The 19,305-nt window shown below is 51.9% G+C and overlaps 1 protein-coding gene across 1 annotated transcript in view; it reads left to right on the forward strand.

Moving 5' to 3' along the window:
- diaph2 (diaphanous-related formin 2) overlaps positions 1 to 19,305 on the forward strand; it is a 251,640-nt gene that overhangs the window by 190,302 nt on the left and 42,033 nt on the right. Inside the window, 1 exon segment of the mRNA XM_049027740.1 lies at positions 12,081 to 12,246. Within this exon segment, the coding sequence (XP_048883697.1) occupies positions 12,081 to 12,246 (166 nt within the window).

Raw genomic sequence — 19,305 nt, forward strand, 5'->3', positions numbered from 1 at the left:
TGTTCCAAGTAGCCTCTCTTAGAGCCAGGAATCTGCTTCGCCGCAATCAAATTGTCACGCCTTCTTAATCAAGCTTAATTTCTCCGATAAATCGTCATTCATGTTTACATAAGGGGCTTAAACACAGGGGGAAATGAAAAACTTTCTATTTTATTTTTAAATTACAGAAATCACAATCAACAGTCACGTCATATGTGTGTCACCCCCACCCACCACCACCCACCACCACCCTAGCCACCTGGCTGCTTTCTTAACAGCCTAAATCGGCACCCTTTAAATGGATACTGCTGATACTGTAGCTAACCTTGTCGGCTTGCTATGTCATCGCTAACATTGGCGCACAATGCAAGCAGGCGCTTAATTGGCAATTAGCCGGTGATTAGAGACGCGTGACCTTCTCGGCGGCTCTTTGTAGCAGGCGACGATACCTGTTTCGTGGTGAGGGAGGGGTTCCGCCTCTCAGAACCTGCCGGAATTCAGCCCACCCCCCCCCCCTGCCTCGGGGACCGTGAAACTGCTGCTGAGCTAAATGCTGACGATAGAGAGCATTTTAATTTCCTGTTTGCTGAAAGCGTGGAGAGAAATGCGATGCCGTATTGCCCGGCGTGTCCTGTGAGGGGCGCCGGCGGGTCCTTGCTCCACATGATAGCGTCACTTTTTCTTCAACGGAGAATTTTTCTCCTGGCTAATGGCCCCTGTCGTTACAGAGCCGTCAGAAAGGTCAGTGTTGGCGTGTGAGACCAGCCTGCTCTCTCCCTCTCCGTTTATGTATGTGTCCATTTGCCGATCTGTTTATTTACTCACGCGTGCTCTCATTAGGCAGCGCTGAGCCAGGCCAGAGAGGGCCGGGGTGGGTGTGGGGGGCCAAACCTGACCCTGAAACCCCGAGGAGCAGCTCTTATTGGCTCCTTGGGGAGAGGGGGGCAAAAGCTTACTTCCAGTTACATGATCAGGACAGCACAATTACTGTAATAATGATAATAATAACAATAATAATAATAATTGATACATCATACTTGATTATCCAACATATTTTGAACAATAGTCTATTGACAGTATGCAGTAAGACTTATTATATGTGCCGAAGTCTAATAATTGCCACTGTCATTGTTATTCTAAAATAATTACTGTTGTGACTTTTTGGTAATATATAGTAATATTATTCACACGATTGCTGATGTAGTTAAACTTTACTGCCTTCTATGGAGGTACAACCCTGTTGAAACTGGGGATTTAGGTTCTGGTCATTTGCAGCATAACAGGAGTGGGTGCACTGTTCAGCTGCGTTCAGCACTGTTCAGCTGCGTTCAGCACTGTTCAGGCCCGTTCAAGCCCGTTCAGGCCTGTAGCCGCGTCACGCTGAAGTGTGACGCGAGTAAATTTCGTGAGCCGGACGATTAGGAGGCTCCGAAGCGAATTACAGGAACTTAACAGGGAGCCTTTTTATTACGATTTGGCTCGGAAGGGAGGGAGGTAATTAAACGGCGAGTGTTTTTGCAGAACCGCGTCCCGCTCTGGTGTTAGCGCGCGGTTGCATCATGCGGTGGGGTGCAGGGCCGTGGTTCCGATCCGCGGGCCAGCACACACTGGAAGAGAGGCCGACTTCAAAGCCCTCAGCGGGGGTTGCTCCACAAAAGGGCGCGGGTGGTGGGGGGCACCCGGGGGGGGTGGAGCGCTTCCGCTGATCGCATGGGGGCCTAAAGAGCAGCCTGGGGTGCGGGGGGGGGGGGGGGGGGGGGGGGGTATACAGGAAGCCGGCTGGAAATTACCGCTACAGACAGGACCTTGGTCAGAGTGGCATGTAATGTGGGACCCCATAGCGGCTGGGGGGGGCGCTGTGTATGGAGAGCAGACAGCTGTCTGGAAATGTCTGCCGGGGATGCCGATCGCCCGCAGCAGAGCCGGCCTTCTCGCCCGTGTCATTCTGTAATCCCGATCTTCTTGTTTCGAAGGCACTTCTGAGCGATGAGTCCATCTCACTGTTTTTGTTGTTGTCTTTCTGTTTTCCGTAATAATCATGTAATTCACACCGCAGTCTCACACCTCCAGGGTCGGGTGCTAGGCTGTGGCTTACAGCTCTTAATTACAATTAAGACTAAGGAGGCAATCTGTGTCACTAACAGTCTACCTGAAAGACCTACCGCTACGACTCGGCCAGGATCTTGCGCCAGCGTCATCTGGGAACGGGGTGGGGGAGGTGGGAGGGGTCGGGTGTAGTGAGATATCCCGGTTGCCTCTCAGGTCTTGTGAAAAGTCCCATCTGTCATGAAATACCCCAGGGAACAACCCCTGAGTGGGAAGACCTCCTTGAGGGTTTATTTTTCCAACAGACCACCCCACCACCAGCGTCTTTCCTCCTCAGAAAGGGGGGAGTCACTAATGAATTTGCTTCTCGATCGCTCCCAAATTCTTTTCTCTTTATTTGTTTACATTTTGGCACTAAATATGCTAACAGTCAGCGTATAACATAAATACACAAAAATGCGTAACCCGGGTGGTGAGCGTGACGCCTTGCAAAATGTATGACCCCCATCCATCATGTGACCTGACTTTCTCAGCATATGCTCTGTAACATTCTCCGTAACATTCTCCGTAACATTCATGCTCATCTCCGTCACATCCAGACTAAGCGAATGTGAATCCTACTATGTTTTTTGTTCAGAGGTCTTTCTGCGTCCGTTATTGCGCTGACGCTCTGCATGGGGGACAGTGCCGTCCTCATTAAGAGAGGACACATTGGTCTCCAGCCCAGTCTGTTTGTGGGCTCGCCTTCATAAAGTCCAGTCTTTTCCCATTGGTCCCTTTGTACATGTGACCACGATCCCCCAATCAGCATTTATTTTATAATTTTTCTGCTCTCTTCTTCCTGTTAGATTGACCAATCACAGTGATGTACAGAAAACTAGAGTGCCTACACATCTCTGTGGTCTGTGTGAACGTGTGCGGGGCGACCCCCTGCTCATTATAAGCCTGCCGGTCCCACCCCGGCTGTGCATGCATGGAGTTAAAGTCGTTGATTTCCTGCGAGATACCGTAATCCTCAAACAATATCTGGTGATCTCCTACAAGTAAACTGTCTATCTGATGCAGTATCTCGGCAGCGCATCCGTCTGTAATCATATTAAATACTGTCATCGAGTCAAGCGCAGAGAGCAGCGAGCGCCGGGATTCTGGAAATCAAAACTTTATTGTTCCTGGATGACTGGGCTGATTCTTGGTGTTTAGTGGGCTGTAAATTACCCCCCAAAACAACAGCGTTACTGGGTAAGGGTCTTATAATCCGACTTAGGAGAGCACCTAGTGTCAGTGTGTCCCAGTGGCTGGGATTTGATCTCGATCCCGGCTGTCACTCAGAGAAGGAAGGATCACTCTATGGGCGGTACAGTGCTAACTGTGATCGCGTCCCTCTTGGTGGACTGGGAAGGCAGGATGACGGCGGCGGGGAGGGCCAGCGGGATGGGCGACCTTCCTGCCGCAGAGGGGGAGCAGAGGGAGTGTGTCAGCGGCAAGCGGGATGCAGATTTCCTTTCCAGGCGCAGCCGAGAGATTTGCGTTAATGCCCACTGCCGTCTGACAGAAGTGGGGGGGGGAGGGGAGGGGGGCGCTTAAGACACAGATTCCCCTGCCCTCCTTTCTGTTCCCCCGTTAACTTCCGCTAAGTTCCGCTAAGCCTCAGAAGTCTGGTGTTAACCCTTTTTTGCTCTCCTTCCCTCGGGGGGGGGGGGCTGACAGCAGATTCTTTGTGGCACCCATTTCCGGCGCCATAATGCACGTCATTTGTTACTTGGACGTTGGTGGGGGGGGGGGTATGATTAATGCTGTATCTCCCCCACCCCACCGGGTCCTGGGTCTGACTGCACGATCCCCGCCCGCCTCGCCGCTAATTCCGTTCATTATTCACAAAGCCGACTTTCCAGGTCGGCACACGGTTCGCTTCAGCCTGTCCCCATTAATTGCTGAAATTAGAGCGGAGGCAATGGATTGGATGGAAGACACGCATTGCCCTGTCATGTGACCCGACCGTCATGTGACCCGACCGTACCTGAGCATGAATGTTTCAGTGTGTCTGAGCGGAAGAAACGTGGGAGCGGAGCCCGTGCTGGATCTATGGAGGTCTTTGTTCTGCTGTTGTGTGCTGTCGATACATCTAGAGCACTGTTTTAACTGCCCACTGGGGACAGATACCCAGGATGTGGCGCCCCCCAGGGGTCTGGCTGCCTCCCAGAGGCACTGTGGCAGTGTTTCAGGAATAAGGTCTACGCTAACCTGATTTCGTCCTCATTTTCTTTCTTTATAAAGAACCCCATTCATGTCTGGGACCAGTTAGTTTGAAGATATTGTTATTCTCCATTCTATCCGTTTCTCTGCCTGGAGCGTATCCCAGAATGCCCTGGGAATGAGGAGTGAGGTGTGACACGGAGTCTATCGCACAGGACACTCCATATAGCCCCTGGTCCACTGTCTCTATAAGCTGTAGGAGGAAACCACAGAACGTGGAGGAGCCCCAGACAGGCAGAGAGGCACAGTGGGCTTCAAACCTACATCCCGACCGGTGTCATGCTGCAATATCTCCACCTTGTTTTTTTTATTCTGTTTGATTTGTGGATGAAGAAAGTATTAGATGTCTCTTATTATTATGTGTTGTAATCTCGCCTACGTGTGTGTGTGATGGGATCAATGTAAATCCCCGGGCCAGATGCTCACTCTCGAAGTCACAAGCCAGGAGTCAGCGCAAGTCAGTATCAGTACGAATCCAAGTATATCTAACTGGGGGCCCATGATCAGAGTCTCTGCACTTTGACTCGGCTTCCCTGAAGAATAGGCTCGAAAAATTAACGTCACAATTATGGAATGTGTGGCCAGAGATAAATCACTGCAGGTAAATGCATTAAGATGCATAGGACCCCCCCTGTCGGCGCTCCGTGTGAGCACCCACTTGATGTAATCCTGCTGGATCGCTCCTTCTTTTCATGGGGGGACAGACCACCGCATTTGGGTACCGCTGCTGAACGGCAGTCGGGCCAAACCAAAAGCCGAGTGTCCCGGAAAACAGAGGGGCAGGGAGCGGGGAATGGTAATGCGCACAGACACTGCCGGCTTCTCCCAGCACCCGGCGCTCCACTGCCTTTCCTTCCTCCCTTTTCTCCTAGGCTCGGCGGGGCAGTGGCACCGTGAGCCTTATCGGCACTGTCCCGGAGGAAATGTGCACAGCGGCACGTCACACTGCCTCGGAGAACAAGCCCCGCAGTGGAAAAAGAAAGTCATGTAAACAGGCTGCCATGCCGTTACGGCAGCCGACGGCGTTTGGGGCGGTGCTGCTTTCTGCAGAGCCATCGTTATAAGCCTGAAAATGACAGTGCTAACGAGGGCTGGGCTGTGTGAGCCATACAGGGAGCCCCACGCGAGGGGCTGCTCTCTGCCACCTGCCTCATGCTTCCTTAATCCTGTAGGAGTCTCCTGTCTCTCCACCTCCTTCCTCTTTTCTAAGAGCAGGAAGAAAGATTTGATACTAAATTAATTTCTACCTGAGTAGTTCTACCTCCGGTGTCGATATCACTTGTATTTTTTTTTGTCGTCTTTTTCCTCTTTGGTCCTGTTGGTCTTCTGCCGTCTCTGTGAAGGTCTGTCGTCCGCCTTCGTGGGCGGGGCTTTGGCGGGGAGCCTTTGTGGGTGTGGCTTTGAGGGTGCGTCTTCACAGTTGGGTCTTCACAGGTGGGGCTTGGTGGGCAGGTCCATGTCTCCCACGGAAGAGTACAGAACATATATAAGCTGCGCCTAGCAGTACGGTTTTAAATGTTGTTTTCTTGCCACTCTGATGCTTTTTCCAGAGCAACAGGCCATTTTTTAACCCATTTACCGAGCGTACTGTTATTTTTCCTCAATGACCCGACCTTGCTCAAGGGTACAACAGCACAGCCTTAACAGGTTTTGTTTGTCTGCTTCAGCCCCCTGCTACCTGTGTTAAAAAAAAATAAAAATTTAGAACGTTGCGCTTATGTTACTGGGGTCATCTTCTGCTTTAAGACTTGAGGGTGTTTAATGGAGAACGTCCTTGAAAATCCTCTGTCGATATCAGAGCCACCCCGATTTTCCAGGCCTGACCACTAACGTGGAATTTGTGGACGGGTCCTTCTTCCAGATTACATTCGCAGGGCAGCTCTCTCTACAGGAAGTGGGATTTTAAACATCAGAGACACATGGGACAGAATGCACTGGGTGTTTCATCATCTTCTTCACTGCGGCTTCCAGGATTCCGGTAGCTTCCATAATCTCCGAGTGGTTTTGTCTCGCGGCCTGCCTGCCTGCCTGCCTGCCTGCCTCGCTGCTGTTATTGTTGTTTTTTGTCATTTTTTTCCTTTTTTTTTTTTAAAGCACATCACATGTCATGTGGAGGTGATCGGCAGACGGGACAGCCAGGAGGTCTGGTCCCACGCTTCTCTGTTCGCCTGACAGCGTGAGCCACGTCGTCCGGATATATTTAGATGCGCCGCAGAATTGTTGACACTGACATGAGCGAAATTCCGACTTGTGCTGCATCGAGGAGTCAAAAGCAGATTAAACCCAGGAGTTGACCTAGTTTGGAAACCCTGGCTCTCGGCGTCAATTGTCTGCGTCACGCAGCCGTGTGGGTAAATTATAGACGGCCCCTTAGTAGTCTTAAGCCTGATTTACCTGATGAAACACGGTACATGTGGACCATGCAGCCTCACTGCGCGGGGATCACCGCTGCGGAACCAGCAGGTTTAGCGTCAAGTGGCTTAGCCGGTGAGATCGGGGGTAGATACCACCACCCTAGTTTTCAGAATAAGACTCGATTCCGTGCACTTTCCAGCTTAGAAAGTAGCTTCCTAAACGTCTGTGTGCGTGTGAGCAGGGTTTTAAGGCCGAGGTGTCTGTGTACCACTGACAGTGGTAAAGCCTCCACGAGGGGCTTTACCCTGTAAGACATCGCTGATATATATATATATATATACACTTTAAGCGAGTTTATGGAGCCAGTTTCCCCTGACCTGAATCGAGGGTGGGGGGGATCTGCAGGCCGACCTCTGGGAGGCGCTGGCTAGTCCTGGTGGATGAGCAGTTTGGGGAAAAGCGTTAGGCACGTTCTTATGAGACCCTGACATGGATTTCATTAAGCTAAATCTCCATTTGCATATGTGTGGGGGGGGTTGCTTTTGGAAGAGCATTGAAAAATCCTTGGCAGGTTTTATGGTTACGGTTAAAGACAGTGGGAGAGTGACTACCCCGCTCCCTCCCCCCCACCAAACACCTCCAACCTGTGACAAGATGCTTATTTATTTATCAAAAAAAGCATGTTCTGTTTTTTGCCTCGACTCCGGAACTACGCAGGCACTACGCTCTGAAATTAGACATCAGCCGACAGGCCGACAGATGGGGGGGGGGGGGGGGGTTGAGGGGAGGTGGAGGGAGGGGGGTAAATAAATAAACAGAGTGACAGGCAGATAAAGGGACTGACGTGTTCATAGAGTTGAGTTGACAGATGGTTCTACATGAAAATGCTGATGAAAGACTGTAGGAACAGCAAGGGCTTGGGGACAGAGAAGCTCCTCTGGGGGAGAGTGGGGGACAGCAGGAGGGACGCCCAGGGTCTTCTGCCCCCCCCCCCATCCCCGTCCTGGCCTTCTTTCTGTCTGCATGGGGGGTCTCTTCTGGGGGGGCCCAGCATGAAATCCAGGATGTTCTCACTCCATAACACATTTCAGTCTATGCCCAACAAGTTGTAAACATCTGTCTCGGCAGTTCTCCTCCACAGATGTGTCGTTGTGAGAGTCTGGGGGGTGGGGACAGACACGGACACGGGTGGGCGGGACGTTTGCATTAACTTAGACCTACCAGCTTAACCGGAGTGGGTTTAGTAAGACTTCCGAAAGGTCCAACAGCAGTACCCTCCTGGGATCTGAACTGAAAACCTTCAGTGTTATTCATCGTCTTACAGTAGAATCCGAGCTGCAGCATCATCTGGTGGTCCTACGTGTGGAAAAGCGGGGTGTCGGGTCTTGGTGTCTGGTCTGGGTGTCGGGTTTAGGTGTCTGGTCTGGGTGTCGGGTTTAGGTGTCCGGTCTTGGTGTCCGTTCTGGGTTTCGGGTCTGGGTGTTGGGTTTGGGTGTTCGGTCTGGATGTCGTGTCTGGGTTTCGGGTCACCAGCGCCCGCTAAGCAGCTTGCCCCTCCGCAGATGCGGCTCCGCAGTGTGATTCCGCATTTGCATACAGCCACCCCCTTGCTCAGCAGCGGAGAATTTCTAGGGTGAGGGTGGGGGGGACGAGGGGGTGTGGTTCAGCTCACTTCTTCATTAGGTGGACATTATGTGCATTGTGTTGTGTACCACTGCTCGTCACTCATTACATTGCCCAGCCCTCCCAAACCCTGCCCCCCCCCCAGCTCCAGCAGACGACTGGAGACCTACATCTCCATAAATCTCCTTAAAGCTCCACTAAAGAAACTCGCCGAGATCATTTTATCTTCAACTTGATTGCCAGATAATTATCAGTTAATTATTTAGAGCCTTAAATTAATTTGCTAAAAATAGTCACCGTGTCTCTTTGTCTCCAATGGAGATGGTTCCATTACTTCTATACACTTCCACCCCCCTCCCCCCACACCACGTCCCCCCCGCTCTAGATATTCCCATTCTATCTTTTATTGTTATTTATTTGCCCATCTAAAGACCAGAATGTGTGGCTTAGCAGTGGTGGCCGACCCAGATCCCTTCTGGGTGTGAATGGCCAAGATCCGGGTCCCGCAGACAGGAATTCCACCCCCCCCCACCACCACCGGGACCACAGGATGTCCTCTTCCCGCTTTATTTTCCTGACACTTCATTAAGCTGAAGTCACTCCGAATAGAGTCCGCAGTAAAAGGTCCGTTAATGAATTTCTGTGGCTCAAGAAATCAAGCTGACCCCCCAGGCCTGACCTGTGGGCTCGCACATGCCGTTGTTACAGTGGGAGGCGGTGGGTGGAGCCGTTCCCCGTCATGGCGGCGGGTAGGTAGGGGGGGATCGATTTTCACGCTCCTCGAACAAGGCCAGCTGTCTGGGCCCGTCGCCTTGCCTTAATTTGCCTCTTTTTCTCTTTTTACGACCCCTTCAGGAAGCACGTGAACAGCTGGTGGGGGGCGTACACGTGTGCAATTGGACAGTCTTCCCGGGCGTGGTCTCTCTGACCCCTCCGGGGGAGGGTGGGGGCTAATTAGGGTAATGAAAGTGGCTGGCCCTACTTGCGGCACACTGTCCAACATCGATCACGTTTGTACGAGTGCTTAAAGTGCTTTGCTGAGTTTGACTGTGAGTCTCTGGGTCCCCGCTGATGTTTGACAGTATGTCCTGTGAAGATGGCCTGCCTTCCTAGTCCACCCCGAATATGCCGGGACTGGCTCTGAAGGTGGACCACCTGCTCCAAGGTACCAATTTAGGAAAACGTCCCTGAGAAACTTCTGAGGAGATGTTATCTATCAGGAATTTATTTCCCCGCTTGCTGACGCCTTCCTGCGACTCCTAGCCATCTACCTGTGTATGTGTGTTCACTCGCTCTCCCGGAGAGCCCCACGGAGGCTTCCTGTTCACAGGGACCCTCTACAGTCATTTCCATTTCATTAGTAGCGAGATACAATCAGTAGATCCAATTGTGTAACTCAAATAATCACCACGCAGTTTGTTTGAGGCGATAAACTTAATTACAATCAGGTGAGAGCGCACTGAGCCGTGCCGTCAGGGGGGGCTGGGGGGGGGGGGCACTGCGGCAGCCTCCTGCAGCATGCGCCAGGGTGCGTCTCAGACACAGGCGCAGTGCGCTAGTGACCTCGCTGCACAGAGGTCGTCATGGCAATGAGAGAAGCAAGCCTGGACCGCAGCTCCTGCCCTGTAGCCCACGCATGGTAACGATCAGCTGCTTTAAGGTGAACTTCCTGTCATGAGCTGCTGGCCCATTCCTGGTCCCAGTTCTGCCATCCGCTGGGAGCATCAGCTTCTTCCTGGCCTGATGTCCCCCACGTGAGCGACGCTGTTACGGGGAAGCCGGCAGTTAAAGACCGGCCCCTGCATGAGCTTCTCCGTGCTGTTCGATTTATTTATCATCCGTTAGACTTTTCCGAAGGCACGGAGACTCACTTTTTTTTTCCCAAGGATCGTTATTTTTGTCAACGCTCAGAAAGATCCTTGAGATTTTAATCGGAGCGCGTGCTGACGGCTCCGTACGCCACCCGCGCTCCCACGGCGTGCCGGGGAATTTAATTTGGTAAAGTTCAGACCGCTGCCTCAGTGTGGCTGCCTCCCTTGCCGCCAACACGCCACACTTGTGTACACACTGCTAACTTCCAGAGGGGCCAATTTGAACTCCGAGAGCGCTCTCTTGTTTCTGCAATTTTCATTCGCCTCTGTGCAGGGGCTGGTGGGGGGGGGTATCTCTCGAGGTTAATTGAATAATTAGATGAGATGATGTAAGACCGTAAGCCTGGTAGCAAACTGCCTGACATCTGTCCCTGGCGCTGAATGCGGATGAAGACGTTTCTCCGGGCCACCAGGCTGCCTCCGAGCTCCGAGCGTATGACGTACCGTGACATAGCCAGTGTCTTGGATGCCAGGTCCCTCTCCATGTACCCCCACCCCCACGTATTTAGAGGTTAGCTCAAAGCACCCCTTCCCATCCCCCCAAAAAAAGGAACAGGCTGACAGCCCAGAGATGCACTAGGTGGAAGGTAGACGACTTTGGAAATGGGTTAGGAGATGCATCCGGTTGCTCTTCTGTCTGTACTGAGAGCCCAATGCCTCTTTATTAAGTTTTCCATGCACAAAGGTAAACAAACGTCGGTCTCTGGGTCTGCCTTTTGACGCAGCCCCTCTGAAGTTCCTTCTCCAATTCTCCATACTTCCCATCCATGTCTTTTCTTCAACCTCCCTGTGGATGGCGCAGCTGATCAGCATTCCATGCCTGCACCGATGGGTATTCACTTGCTGAAATTCACCTCACATGCCACGCCTGGGATTCGAACCCATAACCACGTGCAGCGCTGGATTGCCAGGCAGAACAGTAATTCTGCCTTGGGGAGGTGGGGGGGCATCTCTGCTGTAAATGACACACAGACCCCCCTCCATCAGATTTCAGGAAAATCCCAACCGGGACAAACAACCGGACAATGAAAGCAATCACCTGTTGCAGCAGCCCCCGGTTCTAGCCCTCCCCAGCGAAACGCATTTCCATTCCCTGCCGGCTGTCGCCGTTGGAGAGATGAGCCATTGAAATGCCATATAAGTTCTGCTGACCTTTTGTGTTTGGAAGTAGAGCCATTTTGGGCTTGCGGTCCGCAGGCCCGATGTCGAAAGCACTACTCTGGAATGGCTCCTGTGTTTTTTTGCCGTTTGCTCGCTGAGCCGCGTGTCTTATCGCTGGGGTGAAGTCGCGGTAATGGCGAGGATGTGGAATGCTGGCCAGCGCACTGCCGTCATTCGGGAGCGAGTCCCCACCTGGAGCTGCCCTCTGGGATTCTCTCCTGTTGTTGGTCCTCTAAGACGGATATAGCATGAGTGTTATTTTGTATTCATAATGTCATGTATGTAATATGATTATTCTAAATACATAAGAAAAAGATCTTTAGCACTTTACAGGGGCAGTGGTAGCCTAATGATTAGGAAAGTATGCTTGTCTGTGAAAGGTTGTTGGTTTGAATCCCTGATCAACAAGGTACCCCTGAGGTATTCCAAGCGAGGTACTCCCCCACGCCCTGCTGCCGGGGTGTTAATTAAGAGCTGCTCACTGATATATCATATATTTCTTAAATGCAGTGGACACATTTTGTTGTTGTGTGCTGTGGTGTATGAACAATAATAATTAATCATTTAAAAACAAGATTAAAAAGTCTGATGTTGACTCTTCAGCTCCTCAGGAGGCAGGCCTTGAGGTGACTCTGCTTTCGGTTGAATCAGATCCCACAGACTATATCGTTGTTGTCATGTTTACAGTCCTTGGCTGAATTGGATGCCGCCTTTAACATTAAAAGACGAACCTGAGTTGAAGTTTGCCTTGGCGCCAGTGTCTGAAGGTGTTTCCTTAACGGGCGTCCCCCACGGCTTCTGCAAACAGGCGCGGGAGCAGTATGAGAAGCTGTCCACCATGCACAAGAACATGCTGAAGCTTTACGAGGATTTGGGCAGCTACTTCGCCTTCGATGCACATTCTGTCAGCATCGAGGACTTCTTCGGGGACCTGGCCAACTTCCGCACCCTCTTTCTGGTGAGTTACTGGGGGGGGGGGGCTCTCTCCCTAGCACCCACGAGTGAGTGAGGCCGGCAGCACCGTCGCAGCCTGGAAAAGAGGCACCTTGGATGAAAGGAACCATTCCTGGATAAAACTTAGGGATTTGGCTTGTCTAAAAGTGCTGTTCCCAAATCTCACAGAGGGACTTTAATTACCTGCATTTAGCTGTAAGATCAATGTGACATCTTTCCTATTATTTATATGCTTATAGTTCTGCTGTCTGCGTTTATGTCTGGTCTCTTGTGGGGCCCTGGGTCTGCCTTCAGAATAGCCGCTACTCTCGGGGATTCCTCGTCCTCGTGAAAGCCAGAGCTGTCCACGCTTTCCGCCCAGCGGTTCCTCCATCAGGAGACAAACGTCTTTGTTGTCTGTCTGTCGTTCAGAGGTCTCTGCTTTTTCTTTCTTTAGCAGAGTTCAGATGTGTTTGAGAAAACGAGTGTTATCGACATCGGAAGTATTGTAATGCACCAAAGCGCTTTGTTATTGTGTTTAATAGTTTCATGTCTAAGGGTGACATTTGGCACAGTGGACTGAAATGTCTGTCAGTTGGTTAGTTGTACATGGTTTGATGCAGATGGATTAGGCCATATAATATAGATTGACTCTTCCTCATTACTAAAATGTTGGAAAAAAAAAGAGAAATCGTACAGGTTGTCCATAGTATTCAGGGTCCGTTACCGAATCTAGTCTGGAGGTGGGTCGGTGGGAGGGGCTGGTCTGGTGTTTTGGCCTGGTTCCTTTTCAAACCGGTGTTATTTTGGTACGTTTTGAAAGGACAGATAGCTCAGTGCTAGATTTTGTGTTGCCATGGGAGATGGGGTGAGGGGAGTACTCCCCCCACCGTCCCATATCCGGCGGGGGGCCGCCGTCTCCGAGCACGAGGCCCATATTGCGTCTGTGGGCCCCGAATTAACTCATTTCATCAAGGTCAGTGGCAAAATTTTTTCTGACAGGCATTGCGAGCCGATCGAAGAGCAAGATTATAGCGCAGATGAAGGCAGCGTAAAGTGAGCTCGGAGCTCAATGTATAATGCATCAGCAAGCTTGCGAGCTCTGTGGCTGATGAAAGGCACTCTGGGTAACTCTTTATGCTTTAAACACGGTTTCATTAGTGCGCCGTGGCACCACATACGTCAGCCTCGCAAACGGTGCCTCTAGGAGGCATCGTCAAAGTGTTAACGAGGGCTAGAGCTTCTGCACATTAGGGAAGAACTGCAGGCTGGGAATACACACCGGGATCTGCAGGGTCAGATTTACAGGAATACACACCGGGATCTGCAGGGTCAGATTTACAGGAATACACACCGGGATCTGCAGGGTCAGATTTACAGGAATACACACCGGGATCTGCAGGGTCAGATTTACAGGAATACACACTGGGATCTGCAGGGTCAGATTTACAGGAATACACACCGGGATCTGCAGGGTCAGATTTACAGGAATACACACCGGGATCTGCAGGGTCAGATTTACAGGAATACACACCGGGATCTGCAGGGTCACGATCACGGGAATACACACCGGGATCTGCAGGGTCAGATTTACAGGAATACACACTGGGATCTGCAGGGTCAGATTTACAGGAATACACACCGGGATCTGCAGGGTCAGATTTACAGGAATACACACCGGGATCTGCAGGGTCAGATTTACAGGAATACACACCGGGATCTGCAGGGTCAGATTTACAGGAATACACACCGGGATCTGCAGGGTCAGATTTACAGGAATACACACCGGGATCTGCAGGGTCAGATTTACAGGAATACACACCGGGATCTGCAGGGTCAGATTTACAGGAATACACACCGGGATCTGCAGGGTCACGATCACGGGAATACACACCGGGATCTGCAGGGTCACGATCACGGGAATACACACCGGGATCTGCAGGGTCAGATTTACAGGAATACACACCGGGATCTGCAGGGTCAGATTTACAGGAATACACACCGGGATCTGCAGGGTCACGATCACGGGAATACACACCGGGATCTGCAGGGTCACGATCACGGGAATACACACCGGGATCTGCAGGGTCACGATCACAGGAATACACACCGGGATCTGCAGGGTCAGATTTACAGGAATACACACCGGGATCTGCAGGGTCACGATCACGGGAATACACACCGGGATCTGCAGGGTCACGATCACGGGAATACACACCGGGATCTGCAGGGTCACGATCACGGGAATACACACCGGGATCTGCAGGGTCAGATTTACAGGAATACACACCGGGATCTGCAGGGTCACGATCACGGGAATACACACCGGGATCTACAGGGTCACGATCACGGGAATACACACCGGGATCCGCAGGGTCACGATCATGGGAATACACACCGGGATCTACAGGGTCACGATCATGGGAATACACACCTGGATCTGCAGGGTCACGATCATGGGAATACACACCGGGATCTGCAGGGTCAGATTTACAGGAATACACACCGGGATCTGCAGGGTCACGATCACAGGAATACACACCGAGATCTACAGGGTCACGCTCTCAGGAATGCATACCAGGATCTACAAGATCACACTCTCAGGAATGCATGCTTGGATCTGTTGGTTCCTTCAGCTAGAAAAGTAGCCGTTTTAAGTGGGTCGTTGATTCGGATTGCGAGTGTGACCCCTGTCCGTAATGGAATGTGTCTCCATACATATTTAGGCTTTTTTACGTGCTTTTTTTAAGCAGTACCTGTACTGGTACAGGCCTCGTGGGAAAATCTTGAATTCCCTCTGGCACGATGGCAGATCCTCGGAGTGATGCTGGTACCGGGAATTCAGCTTCAGCTCTGCCTGGGATCGCTCTGCTGCAGCTGTGTGCACTACTGTACGTCACGTTTCCTTAATGCGAAATGCCTCCGTAATACATCCAATTAGATTTAGCATTCTGCCACCACTCATTTTGTAAACAGTGACCTCATGATGGGTGGAGACGGAGGGGGGGGGGGGGTATTCAGGTCCAGAATTCCCAACCAGAGCCATTTACAGAGCAGAAGTGCTTTTTTTGTAGATATAATCAAAATGCCAAAGTTCTCCTGGCGATCGATTTGACCCGGAAGACCTCTCAGCAACCAGGCCGAGCTGTGTGGGGGTGTGTGTTCGGAAAAACAAACGCGAACTTGGGCAACGGCTGGCCGAGAGGAAGGCTGGGAGCCTGCGAAGTTTGATCTTAAACGAAGGTTGTAGCGAGAGGAGGAAGAGCTGCAGCGTGCTTCAGAACAAAGTGGCGGTCCGGCCCACAGGAACCAGCCTCTTAAACATTTATTTGTGCTTTTTTTCCTCTCACTCTTCCTCCACTATCTCTGACTTCCCTCTGAGCGGCAAAAAAATTAAATGTGTCAGAGCGATGACATGATGTCCAGAAAGTGCTCCGAAGTCTTCAAAACCCATTAAAGTGAACGGCAAGGTCTCCCCCGCCTCAATCCCCCGCTCTCCCCCAGTCAGAGCCGCATCTGAAAATGAACTTTCATTTCCCTGATCAAAGTGCGTGGATCTCAGCTCGGCGCCCCCCAGAGGAGCTGCCATTGGTTGGGCATGAAAGCGGTCTCTACAAAGATGCATTTGCTGCAGAGAATCGAACCTCGTTATGAATAAGTAATGACTGAGTTTAGCACCGATGCCGAGGCCGGATTCGGCCGGAAAACGAGGCCGGGTGCTAACGAGCTCGCCGAGTGGCCCTCACTGGCATGCCACGCCCATCCAACTACCCACAACGCGGCACATGATTGACGTTCCTGGGAATTTGCTCCGGCACGTGCTACTGCCAGTGGGCTCTGAAGACGGGTTTGTGTCTGTCCTGTTCCATGTGTTTGTTTGTGTGCGTGTGTGTGTGTTTGTGTGCGTGTGTGCAGCCCCCATCCCTGAGAGACAGGACAACATGGAGGGGGGGGGGGGCAGAGGACCTATCTGCTGCAGAAATATATCACTCAGCTTGCCGTCTGGATTGCCCTTCGCTGCCTTAATGCCCCCGCCTCGTGAAACCCTGAGCTGACTGTAAAGGGAAAGGAACATTCTGGTATCCCGTAGCACGGCTGACAGGACGATGCCTCTCCGATCCTTGTCATTGGTCCATGGAGTCTCCAGTGGTGACGAGCTCCGCAGCCCACCTTTTCGTGACAACGCTCCGGCCAACTGCGGCGTGAGGCAGTTCATAACGAGACAGGCGGGCGGTCACAGGCCCCGCCCCCAATCGCCACCTGCTTGCGGCTGGCTCCTGCTGCGTGAAATTAAGCGCAGAATTTCCTGTGAAGGCATCACTTGTGGTGTGTTTCTGTATGCGGAGAGGGGTAGTGGAGCCGTGTGCGTGATTAGGGCCATGTAATCCTGACCAGGGAGGCTGGGTGCTGGGGGGCTGCTCTCTGTATTAATAAGTTATCAGCGTGCCACAGATGGGGGCAAACTAACATCCCCCTCGTTAATTGAGTGCGCTTCAAGTAAAACGATCAAGGTGGGAGAGGGAAGGAGCTTTGGGGGGGGGGGGGGTGTTTAATAAGGATGCTAATGTCCAGGGGCCATTCTGGGGTCGTTTTTGCCCCATGCTGCCAGTGGCTGCTGCTGATGCTGTAGCTGCTAGTTATTAGTCGTGCTCCCATTACTGCCTGGCGCCGCTGCCCCTCCTGGCTCCTCCTCGCTGATACCAACACCGGTACCGTCAGCCATCCTCGGCATCACCGCCGCTGTCACTCCCGGCAACTCCGCGCCTGTCACCTGCGCCCGTGCGTGACAGCTGCCGCCTCGGCTGCTGTGGCGGCCCGCTTTTCACAGGAATCCGACTTGGCAACGGTGGGGGGGTGGGGTGGGGTGGGGTGGGGAAATAGGACGACTTAAAATAAACACCGGCACCACTCAGTAAGTGCCGGGAATATCGCGTATCGCCGTTTTCGTCATTTAAATTCAGCGAAACCCCACAAAACCGCGGCGCGTTGGGGAGGCCGGAGCCCAATAACCTGATGACTGGATGCACAGTCCAAGTTTATGCCGAAGCTGATTCGACGGCTCCAGTGTAAATTTCGAGAATGCAGTGCGATTTTGTCCTCGGATAATGGAGTCCCTGACGGCCTGGCTGTACGGCTGTCGCCCTTTAAATGATCTGCGCATGTCCGTCTCAGTTCCGAAGACCCAGCGGGGTCCTAAAGCCCCCGGGACCAGCATGCGGGGGCCGAGGACGAATACAGATGGCTTTACGCCATCCAGACCCAAGGCGGCGAGGCTCCCTAACGAGGGAGGGAGGGAGGGGGTAAGACGGTGCAAGTCCCCCGACTCACTTGCATGCCAGTACTGAGGATTTAAAGCTGAAGGGGGTTCCAGCTGGCAGCCAGTGGACAAGGGTGAGACGTGAGCGTTTAAGGAGGTCAGAGACGGCTCCCACAGTCGAAATGGAGAGAGAGGCGATGGCATTTGCCAGGATTCCAGCTAGGAGCCATAATTTAACAAATTAAGAAGTATAAATATAATTACTTGAACAAAGAACATTAAAATGTTAAATTAAAAAATTCTGTTGAATTCTTCATATGCCCCCAAAATTCTGTGCTTCCACTCTGTACACACATTTTTTTGTACTTGTTTTTTTTAATTAAAAGAAAAAATAAACGATTCTTAAAATGTATCGAGTAAGGGGGCCTAATTAGCGGGATGCGGTCAGGTGTCCGCTCGCTGCTCACCCCGTGCTGGAAAGTGTTGTTGACATATGACCATGGCTAATTAAAGCTTTTGCGAAATGTCACACTGGCTTGGGTTTTCGGGAGCCTTCTGGAGATTCGCTCTTTTTGACATATTGCTTTTGGGCTCCGGAGAGTTCCGCATTTGAAATCTGCGAGCTCCCTCTGCACGCCCCGCCTCTCGCTAAAACCTTGTTTGTTGTTGCGCCAGCGGTGGTAGTGATTACAGGAGCAGCAGCGTCAAAATGCACCTTAAGCTCCTCTGATGCTCCCGTCTGCCCCCCCACCCCCCCACACACACACACACCCTCCCCCCACAGCTTCTGGAGGAGCGTGGCTCTGCATTAGCACACAGCACGGCCGCCTGGCGTGAGAGTGAGGATGATGCCATCGGAGCAGGTGGGTGGGGGGGGGGGGGGTGAATTATTTTAGTGATGTCAGCATGGATTGGGCGGGGGCCTGGGCTCGCTGACGAGACGGCTATGCTCGGCATTCCATTAGGCCTCGTATTTGGGCAGTTTTGGCTCGCTGTTTTATTTGGTTACGCCAGGCATGTGCCGGACCTCGTGGCATCATCGGGCCGAGTTCCCTGTGAGCATCTGCGTCGGGACCCTCCAATTTCGGCACGTCACTTCTGCAGCATGAACTGGGGGGGGGGGGGGAGACCTGTATTCTGTCTTGCTGCCCGAGCCAGAATTCATCACTGTTTCTTATGCTCTGGGTATGGGGGACTGGCAAAGCGCTGTCTGTCGTCTGAGCCTGGGAGCACAATCTGGAGCAAAGCCCAGGGTCTTTCTGCCCTTAATTCACTTACAGTTTGGGGCAGATGTCAGTATGATGGCCCCTTTCTATGGCTCTGTGTTCCCTTCGGACTGGTGACCCTTCCGTTTCTCCATGACCGGTGCAGGACACAGGGTTCGAGTGCCATGCGAAAATCAGAAGCAGGTTCTGTGTAGTATCTCCAGCCCTGCATCACCTTTCCTTCATCGCTTCGTCATTATTATTTTTATGTGCATTTCCTGCCGCTGTTTTCCTGCGAGTGCTTCTTGCAGGTCGCATACCTGCCAGCAGGGGCAGAATCCCAGAACCCAGGGGTCCGCCTGGTATTCTATCCATCTCCCTGCTTCCCTGGTCCCTGATTACAGAAGCCTATCGTCACCTGTCTGGCTCTAGTTTTAAATAACCCGTCCAGTGTTGTCTAATTAACACGGGAGTTTTAAGCCAAGTTTCTGTAATCGGCTTTGCTAATGACTTTGGATTATTTCAAGTGCAAACGCAATTATCTGGTCTAATTTTGCCTTATCGTATCGATTAGTGTCCGCTGCCGTCAACCTGAGACCATCTTGTGGATTCCAGTCTGGCT

The sequence above is a fragment of the Brienomyrus brachyistius genome, chromosome 10 (genome assembly GCF_023856365.1).
Source record: "Brienomyrus brachyistius isolate T26 chromosome 10, BBRACH_0.4, whole genome shotgun sequence".
NCBI classification, from domain to species: Eukaryota; Metazoa; Chordata; class Actinopteri; order Osteoglossiformes; family Mormyridae; genus Brienomyrus; species Brienomyrus brachyistius.